The 14,942-nt window shown below is 38.5% G+C and overlaps 3 protein-coding genes across 3 annotated transcripts; 2 read left to right on the plus strand and 1 right to left on the minus strand.

Annotated features, from left to right (window-relative positions):
- Positions 1-2,829: 2,829 nt before the first annotated feature.
- On the minus strand, positions 2,830-7,229 carry LOC109172148 (protein SAR DEFICIENT 1-like). The gene is made up of 7 exons (XM_019321295.1): positions 7,121-7,229; positions 6,936-7,011; positions 5,703-6,297; positions 4,241-4,401; positions 3,951-4,151; positions 3,657-3,750; positions 2,830-3,169 (listed from the first exon to the last, which is right to left on the minus strand). Exons 1-7 carry the CDS (start codon positions 7,180-7,182, stop codon positions 3,078-3,080), a joined length of 1,281 nt encoding a protein of 426 aa, XP_019176840.1. The 5' UTR covers positions 7,183-7,229; the 3' UTR covers positions 2,830-3,077.
- A 1,887-nt stretch (positions 7,230-9,116) lies between these two features.
- Positions 9,117-9,833, plus strand: LOC109172160. Its single transcript, XM_019321310.1, has one exon. It carries the CDS (start codon positions 9,117-9,119, stop codon positions 9,831-9,833), a length of 717 nt encoding a protein of 238 aa, XP_019176855.1.
- Positions 9,834-10,222: 389 nt separating this feature from the next.
- Positions 10,223-14,124, plus strand: LOC109172161. The gene is made up of 2 exons (XM_019321311.1): positions 10,223-12,030; positions 12,171-14,124. The coding sequence occupies exons 1-2, from the start codon at positions 10,223-10,225 to the stop codon at positions 14,122-14,124; spliced, it is 3,762 nt and encodes a 1,253-aa protein (XP_019176856.1).
- The last annotated feature ends 818 nt before the right edge of the window (positions 14,125-14,942 follow it).

Here is a 14,942-nt window from a genome sequence, read left to right on the forward strand (position 1 = left end):
ATCCCAAGAAAAGATTTTCAATATCTAAATAAAATCATTGTAAAATCATATCTATGGGTGTTTGATCGATGAGAATAATGGGAAAGACATGCAGAAACTAGACACATATCTATAAGATTTATAGCGTCGACGATTGTCAAATCTTTCTTTTTCTCTTAATATGATTTTTCTTTTGTTTAGATATTGAGGATCTTTCCTTGGGATGACGATTTTGTCCCTAAAAATATAAAATTCAGCAACATTTCACCTCCAATTTGGCTGGAAGGACCAAAACTTATAAATACAACAAAGTTAGACATCAAAATTGAAAAAAATTTAAAATTATGCACCAAAAATGATAAGATCTCAAATATTGTGAGACTAAATGTGAAATTAATTCTTATTATTATCATTTGCAGGAGGAATTTAAAAAAAAAAAAAAAAAGTTGTACAAGAATCTGTTGTATAAAAAATAATTAGAAAAGGATGTTATTAGATGTGGACTGGGCTTCTCCAAAAAATCCATTGTTGAGTTGGCAGTTGACAAAAAGATTGTTTTCAAAAAAATAAAATAAAAAAAAAGTTGACAAAAAGATTGAAATTAAATGCAGTGCTATTACTTAGAAAGAGTGGTGCTTTTCAAGATTATATATCTTTTCTTGTTCTCTCACGAAGGAAGCTGCTTAGAAAATACAGGCTCCAAAAAACCCTCTTCCCTGCAGTCAATCCAGTTGGAAAATTGTGTTATTTTTCAAGTCAATTTTTATTTTAAATTTTAAATAAAATAATCAGCAAGAAAATTGTATTAGAAGAAACATTTAAAATGTAATTAATTTTTCCGATTATGTATCACATTGATAAAACTATTTTGAATCTTCCTTCTCTTTTCCATCCAATTGTTACTAACTTTCACATTTATTACGAAGCAAATACAATTGTGGATATGATTGTTTAACTAGACAACTCTATATATAACATCTTGCCCATGTAATCGAGCGGGAGAAAGGTCTAAAGTTATGAGGTTAAATTTTAGGCAAAATTGTATCTTTAGTCCTTGAGTTATAATCAAATTCTGACTCAGTCTCTAGGTTATGGCCGTATATGAGTTTAGTTCCTTAGTTATGAGCGAAGTGGCGAGTTTGGTTCCTGACGCAAGTGGTCTTTTGACAAAGTTAATTTCAGGGATAAAAAAGTAAATTCCTTAATAAAATTTGTAAACTTAGTCAAAATACTTTCTCCCAAAACCAACAAATTAAAAACCTTAAGCTACTTATGTAATCAGCGAAGAAACCATACTCTCGTTTTTCTAAAAATCCAAATTTCAATATTTCAATTCTATTTATAAAAAACAACTTAAATTACAATTTTTTGACAAATACAAAAATTTGCTCCATAACATGGACAAGCTTGATATCTTTTCCCTCGATTAGCATAAGTCCATGACATTTTGATGGGTAATAAATTATCATATCTACATAAAAAATTATTCTCAAATTGGGAGAAAGATGAAGTACCACAACTAAGAGATGACATCTTATAATTAATGGCTAAATTATTTCATCAATACAGAGAATATTGATTATTTATTTAAACATATAAAATAGAGAAACAAATTACCTGTGAATTTCGCAGCTTGAAAGTGGACGATCTTGACATTTCAAGTTTGGGTGAGAAAAAGACATTCGATTGTAGGTATAAGAAGAAAAGAATAACTGTTGCGCAATGAGTTTCAACATAAAAAGGAGATTATAATTTGAAATTCATATTTTACCCCTCTATTATTAAATTGTTTTTAATAAATTTTCCGTTAGTTGCAGACGGAATATTAACGCTAGGGACCAAACTCGTCATTTCGTTCATAACTGAGGGACTAAACTCGGATACAATCATAACTTAGGTTCTGAATCAAAACTTGGTTATAATTCAGGAACTAAAGATGTAATTTTAGGAAAAATGTTAATTTCGACAATAACAAATACTCCGTATAGTATGTATGGAGTATAGTATGTAGGAATGTGTTGACAATTGAAGCATGTACTCCATCTCAACTAAAAGCCTAAGCTGATAGTTGGAGACACATTAATGGATATATGCTCACACGACGATGGATTCCAACCAACACGTGGACCGATAAATCGTAGTCGCTTACGAGTGACGTTGAGAACCTTTGGTCCGGCTCTGATACCAAATTGAAGCATGTGTTCCATCTCAACTAAAAGCCTAAGCTGATAGTTGGAGACACATTAATGGATATATGCTCACATTGACTGCTATGAATATAAAAGGATGCTGCTATTTGTATAAATAAATAGCAAAAATAAAATTATTATTTTATGTGTAAAAAATGCCACTATCTATTACTATTAATAGTATTCAACATTCTTAGACCATCCACATACCAGCAATGTGATGGTATGCAAATGCAATCTTGTGTGGCATTCTCACATAAGATTTTAAAAACAAAAGTTTTAAGTCCCGTTTACTAAAGAAAAATTGTTCTCTGTTTCCTATTTTTTAGTTTTTAATTTTTTAATTTTTATTTTCTGTTTTTTTTTTTAAAGAAAATTTGTTTATTAAGACATATTTTTTCAATTTTTTTTTTAAAGATTAACGTTATAAAAGTAACACAAGTTTGATTTCGAGAGATTTTTCGTTCTTATATATATATATATATATATAATGTAATTTATTAAATTATAATAATGTTGATATATTTATCAATTTGAATATTAATATACAAAAATTTAGATAAAGATCAAGATACTAATTGTTGTCTATATATCTTGCTAGGGTGTGTACAGTCAATCTCACAGAATACTTATAAGTCATATTAAAATAACGTACTATTACTGGCAAAACTAACACTAATAACAAGTAATAAGTTGTGCACAATGGATGGTACAACAAACATAATATAATACTACTCATAATTTATGATAATGACTCCAGCAACAGAGTTTACGTGCCACATATATATATTCCGACCTAGTAAACATAGGACTTTACGAGTAGTTCAAGTTACGTTGTTGTATCTATCACCATTGGACTACGTTTTAATTTATACCATTTTGTACTTGGACTTTTCCAGGGAACACAGGTCAAAGTCTGTTGAAAAACTCTTCAGGTTCATCAGTGCAAACCCTTGTTATTGTCTGTTGATGAGTATTCGGGTATTCATCTATAAACTCCCCTGTTACAATCAATCATATATCAGCTTAATTGTTAGCTAGGTATCAACCAAACCGTTAACTCTATTATAAGTTTTCAAAATCTCATTCTCGTATGAAAAAACTCAACTTTAATTTGCCCTTTAAATGGGCTGGTCTGGTGCAAACAGGGATTACTCTAAGCGGATGTAGCGGAAAGTCAATATTTAAAGAAAAATAATAATATCTTTGGCTTTCCACTGTACTTTCAGCGACACTGGATTTCGCTACACCTGTACAGGTGTAGCGAAAACACTTTTAGAGGTGTAGCTGATGTGGTTTTTTGTACTAGTGTGTTCCCAATAGTTAGGGCTTACTCAAAACATCTCGTGATATAAAAAAAAATTTGTTAATGTTCACGCTTACGGTTTCGAGTATAATGAGATAGCTAACTGAATGATAATTCATAATGTATGGTTCCACAATCTATAATTTATATACTCTATATATAAGTTTGATTAATTAAATTACCTTGGGTTAGTAATGCTGGCTCATGCCCTACATCATACTCTTGTAAGGAACTCCAATTTTGATACGCATTCTTAACCAAATTCGCCATGTATCCCTAATATAATCCACCAAAAAAAAAAAAAAAAAAAAAAAAAACCTCAATAAATCAATTTAATACTATATACGAACTTCGTAAATATAAATACTAACTTAAAATTATGTATTCACATAACCACTTCGTAGCATTAGACCACCAGATCATTGGCGCATAATTTTACATTTTAGTTTGCAAGAAAAATAAAAGAGGTGGTTTACCTTTTGGTGGATGGTTAAGTGGTTATAGGCAGAAGCAAAAATTTGGCCATCAACATTAGCCCTAACAACTTGACAAATGGGATTGAGGAAAAGAATGTAGTTGTCCCCTTGTGATATGTACAATTTATTGCCAATCTCACAAGTGCTTGCATGTTTATAAGTTACATCCCACATCTTATCTGACATCCCACCTCCTAATATCTGCTTAAAAACAATGAATAAATAAGCATTAATTATTTAAAAAAAAAAAAAAAAGAAGAAAAAAGCATGATGTTAATCGATATACATACACTTCTGAGCTTGTTGCAATCAATCTCAGAGAGCTGCAAGAAATGTTGCACTGTGTTGACGCCATTTGAGGCGAGTTTTTTATGAAACTTTCCATCTTTCCCAATATTCTTTAGACGCCACACATCATCATCTAGTGCTGGTGGGTAATGTTTTTTGTACACTGCAATGTATATATATATGAGTAGAAATTATAAATTTCATCAATTGAAATCCATATTGATTAAATTGTACGTATGTATCTGCCAGCAATATAATATTCATGCTATATATACCAAAATACTATACCTAGATATATTGTATGTTAGAGATCATTTAGTTATAGTATATAGATATGCTGATATATATATATTTGTTGAGGATAATACCCCGACCCTTGTGTCACAAAGGAAATATTCAATCTACTTTTGACCTAAGTACTTGGAAAGTTGGTCAATCGACCCATGTCTAGCGCTAGGCAAGGACAGGTTGGGCCCTCCCCAGGGCCCAATGTTGAAAGAGGACTCATAGAATGAGGAAGGCAAATTATGCTGTGCATCCGTATGCACCATGCATGGTGTATACGGATGCAAAAACGACGTCGTTTTAATAAAAAACGCGTGTCTCCTCTTAAAAAAAAAATTCAGGTTCGATTCCCAGCAACAACATATGAACTAAAATTTCAGAATCGATGAACTATATTTCCAGAATCGATGAACTATAATTCCAGAATTTATGAACTATAATTTCAGAATCTAATCTGTGACTAAAAATTCCAGAATGAATGAACTAAAGTTCCATAATCTATGAACTAAAATTTCAGAATCGATGAACTACAATTTCAGAATTGATGAACTATAATTCCATAATCAATGAAATATAATTCCATAATCTATGAACTAAAATTTCATAATGAATGAACAATATAATGTTGTTGCTGGGAATCGAACCTGAATTTTTTTTAAAGGGAAGACGCGTTTTTAATAAAACGACGTCGTTTTTGCATCCGTATGCACCATGCATGGTGCATACGAATGCACAGCATAACTATCCGAGTGTGTTGATTGACCTCAAATTTGTCATTTAATATTATTAATTTCTACTTAAAACGCGACCTGATTTGTAATAAACTCTATCAAATTCTCTTGTAAATCCAAACTATCAAGAACTACTTCACTCATCTCTATTATTCTATTCATCAATATAATAGTGCCCAATCATTGTAGGTGTTGATACATAGTATGTATAGCATCTATGTTAGGGTTGTAGTGCTTTAATTTACCCTAATAATATTTTTCAAGATTATTTTAGAAATTTCATTTTTTTTTTTGTATGCATTGAATATCATGGAATATATATATATATATATATATATATATATATATATATATATATATATATATATATATGTAGTTGTATAATTGATTTGACATTTATTCAAAGAAGAGATATATAGGGAAGAAAAATAGTATGAAAAAAGCTTACACTCGCCGCGGTGATCTTTGACCATGAAAGAGTTAGTTATGGCTTCTCTGATATTAACACTTTGCCCTCCGGCGGCGTTTCCGGCGTGCACAACTCTAGCTCCCAGCCTGAACCTCCGGCACCGGATCCAGCTCGAGTTATCGGTAAATTCAATGTTGTTGGAGAGATGAGCCGAGCCATCCGTCATGCTCACAAACGAGTCTCCGGCGAGCAACGGCCGCTTTCCGGTGCGTTCCTTCACGACATTCTTGTTGAAATCGTGGGTAGTCCACGGCCCCGCCACTTCTCCGTCTGGGGGGAAGTCGCCGTCGAGGACAACCACCTCGAGCTTGACCGGAAAGGGGAGGGCGGCGGGGATTAGTCCGCTGCCGCCGCTCGTGTCCACCAGCATGATCTCGAGGGGGGTGGCGCCGTCCTCCGCCAGAATCCTGGTTCCGGTGAAGATCTGAACGGCCAGTTTCTGCCGGAAAATTAGACTTAGGGCTGGTGGTCGGCCATGGCAGCTATTATGGGTTTTCAGCAAAGACGATGATGAAATCATCGCCGATGATGGCGAACAAAGTCGCCTCACCGCATTCTCCACCTCTTCTTGCACCTAAACGAATGACAAAGATCATAATAAGTGATCGAAATTAAAGAAATGAGTGTAACTAAGAACTATAGGGTTTTTCAAAAAAAAAGAACTATAGGGTTCATTATTTCTCTAGACACCCTCTTATTTTTCCCCTCTCATCTATCCTTGTTGTGCAGAGACCGGTAAAGAGCCAAATTCAATCTCTAGGAGATTGTTGAACATAGACTTACAGACACAGGTAAATGGCCAAATTCAGTCTCAGGCAGTGTTGCAACAATCGGGCCTAGCACCTAGGCGCCCGCCTAGGCGCTCTAGGCGCCCTAGGCGGTCCACAGACGCCTAGCGATTTTTTCAATCTTGGTCTCAGGTGACTACGAGATTGTTGGACAGAGCCTTGTAGAGACCGATAAAAGGCCAACTACTCCATCGACTAGGAGATTGTTGGGCAGAGACTTAAAAGGGTCAAATCTAACACTCTGTTTGACAGTATAAAGAAACGGAGTGGTGGTTAACGCTAGCATGTGTCGGGGAAAGTCCAGATTACTAAAAGATATAAGAAAATAATTTATGTTGGGGTTAGTCATATGAAAGGGAAAAAATGGAAGGTGATTCAAGAAGCATTTTCCTTCCCGAAAACAGTCAATAATCTTTGTGCGTACCACTTTTCTAACCATTGGTTCAAAATCAGAGCAGAAGTTCTCTAAGCATTTCATCGTCACCACTTCTTTGATCACACTGCAATAAATTAAACAAAAATGACGACGGCGAAGACCACGATGACAGAAAGAAAAGCAAATTAAAGGAAACTATCTTATAAGAAGAAGAAGAAGGTGAGCATGAATACGAAGCCAAAGAAGGTCTGATCCGTTTGGGGTTTGGTTGCTGGTTGGAGTTGGGCATGATCATAACGTCGTCGTCGTCTCCGGCGAAGTTATGAATCCGTTTTGCTGCCATTTTTAGTACTTTAATTTTGTCAGGTGAAATCTGAAAGAGAGAGAGAGAGAGAACTAGTTTAATGAAGGTAGGGTGGATGGGTAGAGGGGGGTATATAAAGGGAATGAGTTGGTATATAGTTTGACGAGGCCGGAGAGATTAAAACCTATGATTACATGGGAAACTTCCTCGTATAATGTTCGAAACAGCTACGTAAGCTACTGAGGGTTTCGATACAGGCCTAAATGATGTGACTTTTACGACAATTCCACCCCTGAGTCAATCCCTTATGTACTTAGAAAAAGAACTTGTAAATCAGAAAATACAAAGAAAAAATACTCCACCTATAAATTACTGCATTTTAAAATTTTATGGTAAAACAGAATCTTCTAACAAGCAACCTATTTCACATCATCTAAATAATAAAAAGAGTTAATAATTTCACCAAAATTCCGTTGTTTTTTGTGATAATTTTAAATTTAGTCCTAAACTATCGTTTTTGTCATTTAGCATCCCAGTGTATTATTTTTTGAACACTTTTAGTCATTCTTATGACTTTTTCTATTTTTAGTAAGGACATTTTTGTCTCTTCATTTTTTTTCTGGTTTCAACCGGTTTAATTGGTTTAGGACTTTACTAAAATCAGTTGTTGAAACTTAAGGGCGTCGATCTAAAGTTTTAGGTGGCATGGTTTAACTTCTTAAGGTGCGTTGTTTTCCTTCTTAAGGTGTGTTGTTTTCCTTCTTAAGGTGCGTCGGTCTAAACCTTTAGGTGCGTGATTTTTCCTTCTTAAGGTGCGTTGTTTTCCTTTTTAAGGTGTTTTGTTTTCCTTCTTAAGCTGCGCAATACGGAAAATATTGATTATTTATTTAAACATATAAAATAGAGAAACAAATTACCTGTGAATTTTGCAGCTTGAAAGTGGACGAACTTGAGATTTCAAGCTTGGGGAAGAAAAAGACATTCGATTATAGGTATAAGAAGAAAACAATGACTGTTGCGCAACGAGTTTCAACATAAAAAGGAGATTATAATTTGAAATTCATATTTTACCCTTCTATTATTAAATTGTTTTTAAGTTTTCCGTTAGTTGCAGACAGAGTATTAACGCTAGGGACCAAACTCGCCACTTCATTCATAACTGAGGGACTAAACTCGAATACGGTCATAACTTAAGTTCTGAATCGAAACTTGATTATAACACAGGAACTAAAGATGCAATTTTTCCTAAATTTTATTAAAAATGCTAATTTCGACAATAATAAATACTCCGTAGTATGTAGGAATGTGTTGACTGCTATGAATATAAAAAGGATGCTGCTATTTGTATAAATAAATAGTGAAAATAAAATTATTATTTTATGTGTAAAAAATGCCACTATCTATTACTATTAATAGTATTCAACATCCTTAGACCATATATCCACATACCAGCAATGTGATGGTATGCAAATGCAATCTTGTGTGGCATTGTCGCATAAGATTTTACCCGTTTAAAAACGAAAAATTGTTTTCTGTTTTTTATTTTCTAATTTTTCAATTTTTATTCTTTGTTTTTTGTTTAGAAAACTTGTTTATTAACACATATTTTTTTAATTTTTTTAAAAGATTAACGTTATAAAATTAACACGGAAATTAATTGAGTTATTAAGACATTGTAACTATTCAAGTTGTGTGAGCAATATTGGAGTAAGTCATCATAGAGAGAGTGCTCCGTTTTCTTCGCTTTTCATCTGATCGTGATTCCGATCGTCGTCTCCGATAGTGGACACCTCCTTCGATCTTGATCGATAGGAGTGTTCTCCCTAGTCTTTCTAGGGCTTATTTATTTTGCTTTCTTCCCTATGGCGAGAATATGTGTAATCCAATTCTTCACCTACCTACTGTGTGTTCTGTCGATTCCCCAAATGGACATTCATCAATTGGAGAAGCGATGTGCCGATCTGGCGTTGATCGAAGAGGATACTGGCGGTCTTGACGCGCCTGAGCCAAAGGCGATGCCGGATGCATCGATCCCTAACAATCTCGTAGGCAGACTTCTAACCGATCGTCCGATACGATTCGAGCACATGCAACATGTCCTGGCGTCAGTATGGCGGCCGGTTATGGGTATGTACGCTGTTTCCTTGGCAGATGATCTGTTCTTATTCCAATTTCCACACCCGAAGGATCTACAGCGAATTCTGGACGACGGGCCCTGGTCCTTCGAAAATCATCTACTCCTTTGTGAACAGGTTCCGCCTGGGATCCGGCCAGAGGAGGTCATTTTAGATTCCGTGCCATTCTGGGTTCAGATTCACGGTTTGCCTGCAATGGATGCCTCACCGGATTTCATCATTAAAATCGGGGATTATATTGGATCATTTATTGCTTCCGATCCCTTCAATTTCGGTGGTGCATGGAAGAGCTTCTACAGAATTCGAGCACGCATGAATGTGTTGGATCCGATCAAACGCCGCATGAAGCTGATACGTCGTGATGGCTCGACGCACTGGGTCACCTTCAAATACGAACGACTAGGCACTTTTTGCTATTGCTGTGGCTGCCTCGGTCATTCTGATAAGTTTTGCAGGATAGCATATGAGAAAGGGATTCTGCCCGATGAATATCCGTTCGGTGCTTAGCTGAGAGCCGGTCCCAAGCAGCAGGTAAAGCCAGTGGGGGCCAAATGGTTACTACCTCACTCGTCTACTACGACGGTGCCTTCCATCCTTCCTGAAGAACCGTCGTCGGCAATGCGTGTGTCGATGACTGAGACAGAGGGCATACAAGGCGATCTAAAAAGACGGAGGGAAGCTATTGAGACAGTAGACACGGTGACTGGGGATGATATCCTAATGGCTGATAATGGCAAACATGATGAGATGGCGGGTCTGGCGGACCAGACTCGCCGAACCAAATGAGTCTACTGAGCTGGAACTGCCGGGGTATGGGTGGCACCCGGTCAGTTCGGGAACTCTTGGACATTGTGTCCAAGCAGCGCCCCCAATTTGTCTTCTTGATGGAGAAAAAAATGACTGAAGAAAGAATGGAGCAGGTTCGTATACAACTAGGATTTGATGGTAAATTCAGCGTGGACCGTGTTGGTCTCGGAGGAGGTATTGCTTTGTTTTGGAGGGATAAGACAGTGGCGTCCTTACTGAGTTACTCCATTAATCATATAGATATGGAGATTTCTCTTCCAGGGCGGCCGAAATGGAGGCTTATGGGATTTTACGGGGAACCGGACAGAACGAGGAGGCAGTTTACATGGGATCTCTTGCGTAAGCTTAGGGACGACTCTCGGCTTCCGTGGGTTGTCGCCGGAGACTTCAACGATATTGCATGCCTTTCAGAAAAACGGGGAATCCATCCGCACCCTTCGACACTCATTGAAGGCTTCAACGACGCCTTGAATGACTGTGGTCTCATTGATTTGGGTATGGTAGGGGGTCGGTTCACCTGGGTGAAAGGCCGGGGTACTGATGCTTGGGTGGAAGAACGGCTAGACAGAGCCGTGGCTACGGTGGACTGGATGGAGTTGCACGAAGAGGCTGTGGTTCGGAATATCTATACAGACTCTTCTGATCATTGTGCCATTCTAGTTGATTTACACGACAGACCTGTACGGGCGGCACTTCGCACCTTCAGGTTCGAATCAGCATGGTTATTAGAGGTCGGGTGTGCTACAGTTGTCGAGGAAGCGTGGCGTATATCTATTGGCATGAGCTTTCCAGAACGAATAAAAATTTGCGGTAACCGCCTTTGGCAATGGGGCGGGGAATACCACAGGCAGTTTGGCATTCGGAGCAAGGCTTTACGGCAGACCCTTGCTAATTTGAAGGAGAACCGTGCGCCACATGCGGTGGCTACTTTCTTGGCGGCAGAAAAGGAGTTAGGAGCTATCATGCGTGCAAAAGAAATATTTTGGAAACAGCGTTCCAAACAACTCTGGTTGAAACACGGTGATACCAACACGAAATACTTCCACAAATCGGCTACGGCTCGGTGCAAACAAAATTTTCTTGCTCGAATTAAAGACCACAATGACAGCTGGACCGAGGGTACGGCTATGAACGCAGCAATAATAAGGTATTTCGAACATATTTTTACTTTTGGTACTTGTGGTGCAAATTTGTTTGACCGGGTACATGAGCGGGTGACAACGGAGATGAAAATCTCCATGTCACAACCCTTCACGATGGGGGATGTTAAGACGGCCCTGTTTGATATGAAGCCAGATAAGGCTCCGGGCCCGGACAGTATGTCACCGGCCTTTTTTCAGCACTTCTGGCCGGTGCTTGGGCATGATCTATCCATGTTTATCCTGAACTGTGTGGAAAATAAACACTTCCCACCGGGATTGAATGTTTCAAACATCGTCCTAATTCCCAAAAAATCTGTGCCGGAAAGAGTACCGGATTTATGTCTTATAGCGCTCTGCAATGTGATTTACAAAATTCTTGCTAAAATGCTTGCAAATAGGTTAAAAGACTGTTTAGCTCAGGTGGTTTCCCAATCACAGAGTGCGTTCGTCCCTAACCGGCTACTCACTGACAATATTGTTGTGGCTGGGGAAATAGGGCACTACTTACATAGAAAGACTATGGGCACTCAGGGATGGGCTGCCCTTAAACTTGATATGGCCAAGGCCTACGATAGAATGGAATGGCCGTTCTTAGAGGGTATGTTGAAGGCTTTGGGGTTTGAGAGGGACTGGGTGGATTTATTAATGCTGTGCATCAATTCTGTGAGCTATTCTATCTTGGTCAATGGGGAGGGAGTGGGGCAGGTCCAGCCTACCCGGGGAATTCGCCAAGGCGACCCTCTGTCCCCTTATTTGTTCATCATTTGTGCCGAGGGTTTTTCTACCCTCCTACAGCAGGCGGGGGCAAGTGGAGATATTCATGGTGTGAGGGTGGCCCGGGGGCCCCGGCCATTACTCACCTATTTTTTGCTGATGATAGCTTGCTCTTTTTCAGGGCAAATGAACGGGAAGCCAGTAAAATTAAAGAATGCTTAGACACTTACAGTCTGGCCTCAGGACAGCTCATCAATTATGAGAAATCCAGTGCAATTTACAGCTTTAATACATCCCCAGCTATCCGTTCTGTGGTCTCCGGGCTCATAGGGGTACCTGAAGCGGCGGACTTGGGGCGTTATCTGGGCCTCCCGTCGATGCTGGGGCGTAATAAAACGGAAGTCTTCCGTTACATTGAAGGCAACATCCGTTCTAGAATTGGGGCGTGGCAGAACAAGCTTCTCTCTCGTGCCGGAAAGGAGGTTTTACTTAAGAGCATAGCACAAGCTTTACCGATTTTCACCATGTCAGTGTTTTTATTACCTATGCGGATTTGTGATACTTTGGAAAAATTATACAATCGATACTGGTGGGGCGGTGGAGGTTTGAATAGAAGAGAGATTCATTGGCTGAGCTGGGGACAAATGTGTACACCAAAATCAAAAGGTGGTCTTGGATTCAAGAAGCTACATGAATTCAATATCGCCCTACTGGCTAAACAAGGGTGGCGTCTATTGATTCACCCTGAGTCTCTTGTCAGTCGTCTTCTGAAGGCACGTTATTATCCCACGACAGATTTTATGGGCGCGCCATTAGGGAATAATCCGAGTTTTATTTCGCGTAGTATCCATGCGGGAAAGAAGGTTTTAGAACTGGGCATTGGCCGACGTGTTGGGGATGGTCGCGACACGAAGATTTGGGGATGGGATTGGTTAACAGGTTCCTCGCGTGTACAGTTGCGTACCCCCTGCGTGGAACAACTACAGGAGGCACAGGTACATGGGTTGTTAAATGATCGTGGATGCTGGGATGTGGATATATTAAGGGATATTTTTATTGAGGAGGATGTGCCCAGAATCTTGGCGACTCCGGTGAACACCCAATTACGTGACGAGTGGCGCTGGATTGGGGATATTCGCGGATGCTACACAGTCCGCAATGGATACCGTTTGCTAACAGAGATGGCGGCCCCATATGATATCACTGACGGCTTTCATGCTTGGAAGACGCTATGGGCATTGCCAATCCCCCCGAAGGTAAAAAATCTTCTTTGGCGTTGTGCTCGTAACATTTTGCCGGTCCGTGATAATTTACGTTCTAAGAACGTCTGGATAGGAGGAGGATGCCCGATGTGTGGTTACACAATTGAATCTCAAATCCATATTTTTTGCCAGTGTGCGTTTGCCGAGCTTGCATGGGGTGTCCACGATGTTCTACAGGGACGGGAGTTTCTTGGCTTTCCGTTGCAAATGATTAGCAATGCAAATGTGGAGGTGGCAGTGCATACGGCAGCTGTGGTCTGGACGATTTGGACAACTCGAAACGAGATAGTGTGGAACGATAAGCAACCGCCGGGAGTTGAGGTTCGAGAGCAGATCTCACGATTGCAGGCGGGTTGGAAGGAAGCCTATCTTCGTCATTCGACTGGCTCCGCACTACTAGACACCTGGATCCCGCCACCACGATACACCATTAAGTGCAACGTAGATGCTGCAATGGTCAGAGAAGGCGCGAGTTATGGAGTCGTCGTACGTAACCATGAACGGCAATTTGTCGCGACAAAGAGCGGGCGGCTGGACAATGTGGACGATCCTTACATGGCTGAAGCATTAGGAGTCCGGGAAGCGTTAACGTGGTTGAAGACTCAAAATCATAGTAACATTATTATAGAGTCTGATTGTTTAAATTTTTGTACCGCTTTTAATTCTTGTAATTTCGATTTTTCGTATGTTGGTCTAATAGTAAAGCAATGTGTGTCGATTGCTAGGGTTATGGGGAATGTTCGGGTTTCCCATGTCATGAGGTCAGCGAACCGTGTGGCTCATGCGTTAGCTCGGGCGACCGTTTCTTTGTCTGCCTCCGGGGTATGGTTTGATATCCCACCGACTTGTATTTCGAATGTTCTAAATCAGTAATATATGTTTTCGTTGGTTTCAAAAAAAAAAAAAACGTTATAAAATTAACACAAGTTTAATTTTGAGAGAATTTTAGATCTTATATTTAAAATATTTTTATATATATTTGGTTTAAATAGAATAATTTTTTTAATACTTTTAAGTCTAATATATGTAAGATTTTTACATTTGATAACATAATAATGAAAATAGGGGAAATTGTAATTTATGCCCCTCACAAATATGTCAATTATCAATGTCACCCCTGAATTATCAGTGGTGTAAATGTTGCCCCTCAATTTTCAAAACATGACATATATTTCCCCTCCCCTAATATGAAGAAGGAGAAAAATTTGTTGTCGACGGAAGGAGAACAATCGAAGAAAGAAAAATTGAGAAAAAAGACGTGGTCTTCGAACAAGAAAGACGACGGGTAACCACATTTACATCACTAATAATTCAGGGGAGGGGCAATATATGTCACGTTTTGAAAATTGAGGGGTAACATTTACACCACTAATAATTCAGGGGTAACATTGATAATTGGTCTATTTATGAGAGGCATAAATTATAATTTTCCCATGAAAATATATATATACGAATCAATAACCTACTAAGTTCACCTAAAATTTGATTTACGTAATATTAATATTTTGGGAAAATTGCATCTTTGGTCCCTGAGTTATACCCAAGTTCCGACTCAGTCCCTGAGTTATGACCGTATCCATTTTTAGTCCCTCAGTTGTGAACGAAGTGGCGCATTTGGTCCCCGACGGTTAAAACTGACGAAAAAAATTTAAAAATATTTAAAATTTGAGGGTTAAAGTAGGAAACTCACA

This window comes from Ipomoea nil, unplaced genomic scaffold (assembly GCF_001879475.1).
Source record: "Ipomoea nil cultivar Tokyo-kokei standard unplaced genomic scaffold, Asagao_1.1 scaffold0415, whole genome shotgun sequence".
Taxonomy (NCBI): Eukaryota; Viridiplantae; Streptophyta; class Magnoliopsida; order Solanales; family Convolvulaceae; genus Ipomoea; species Ipomoea nil.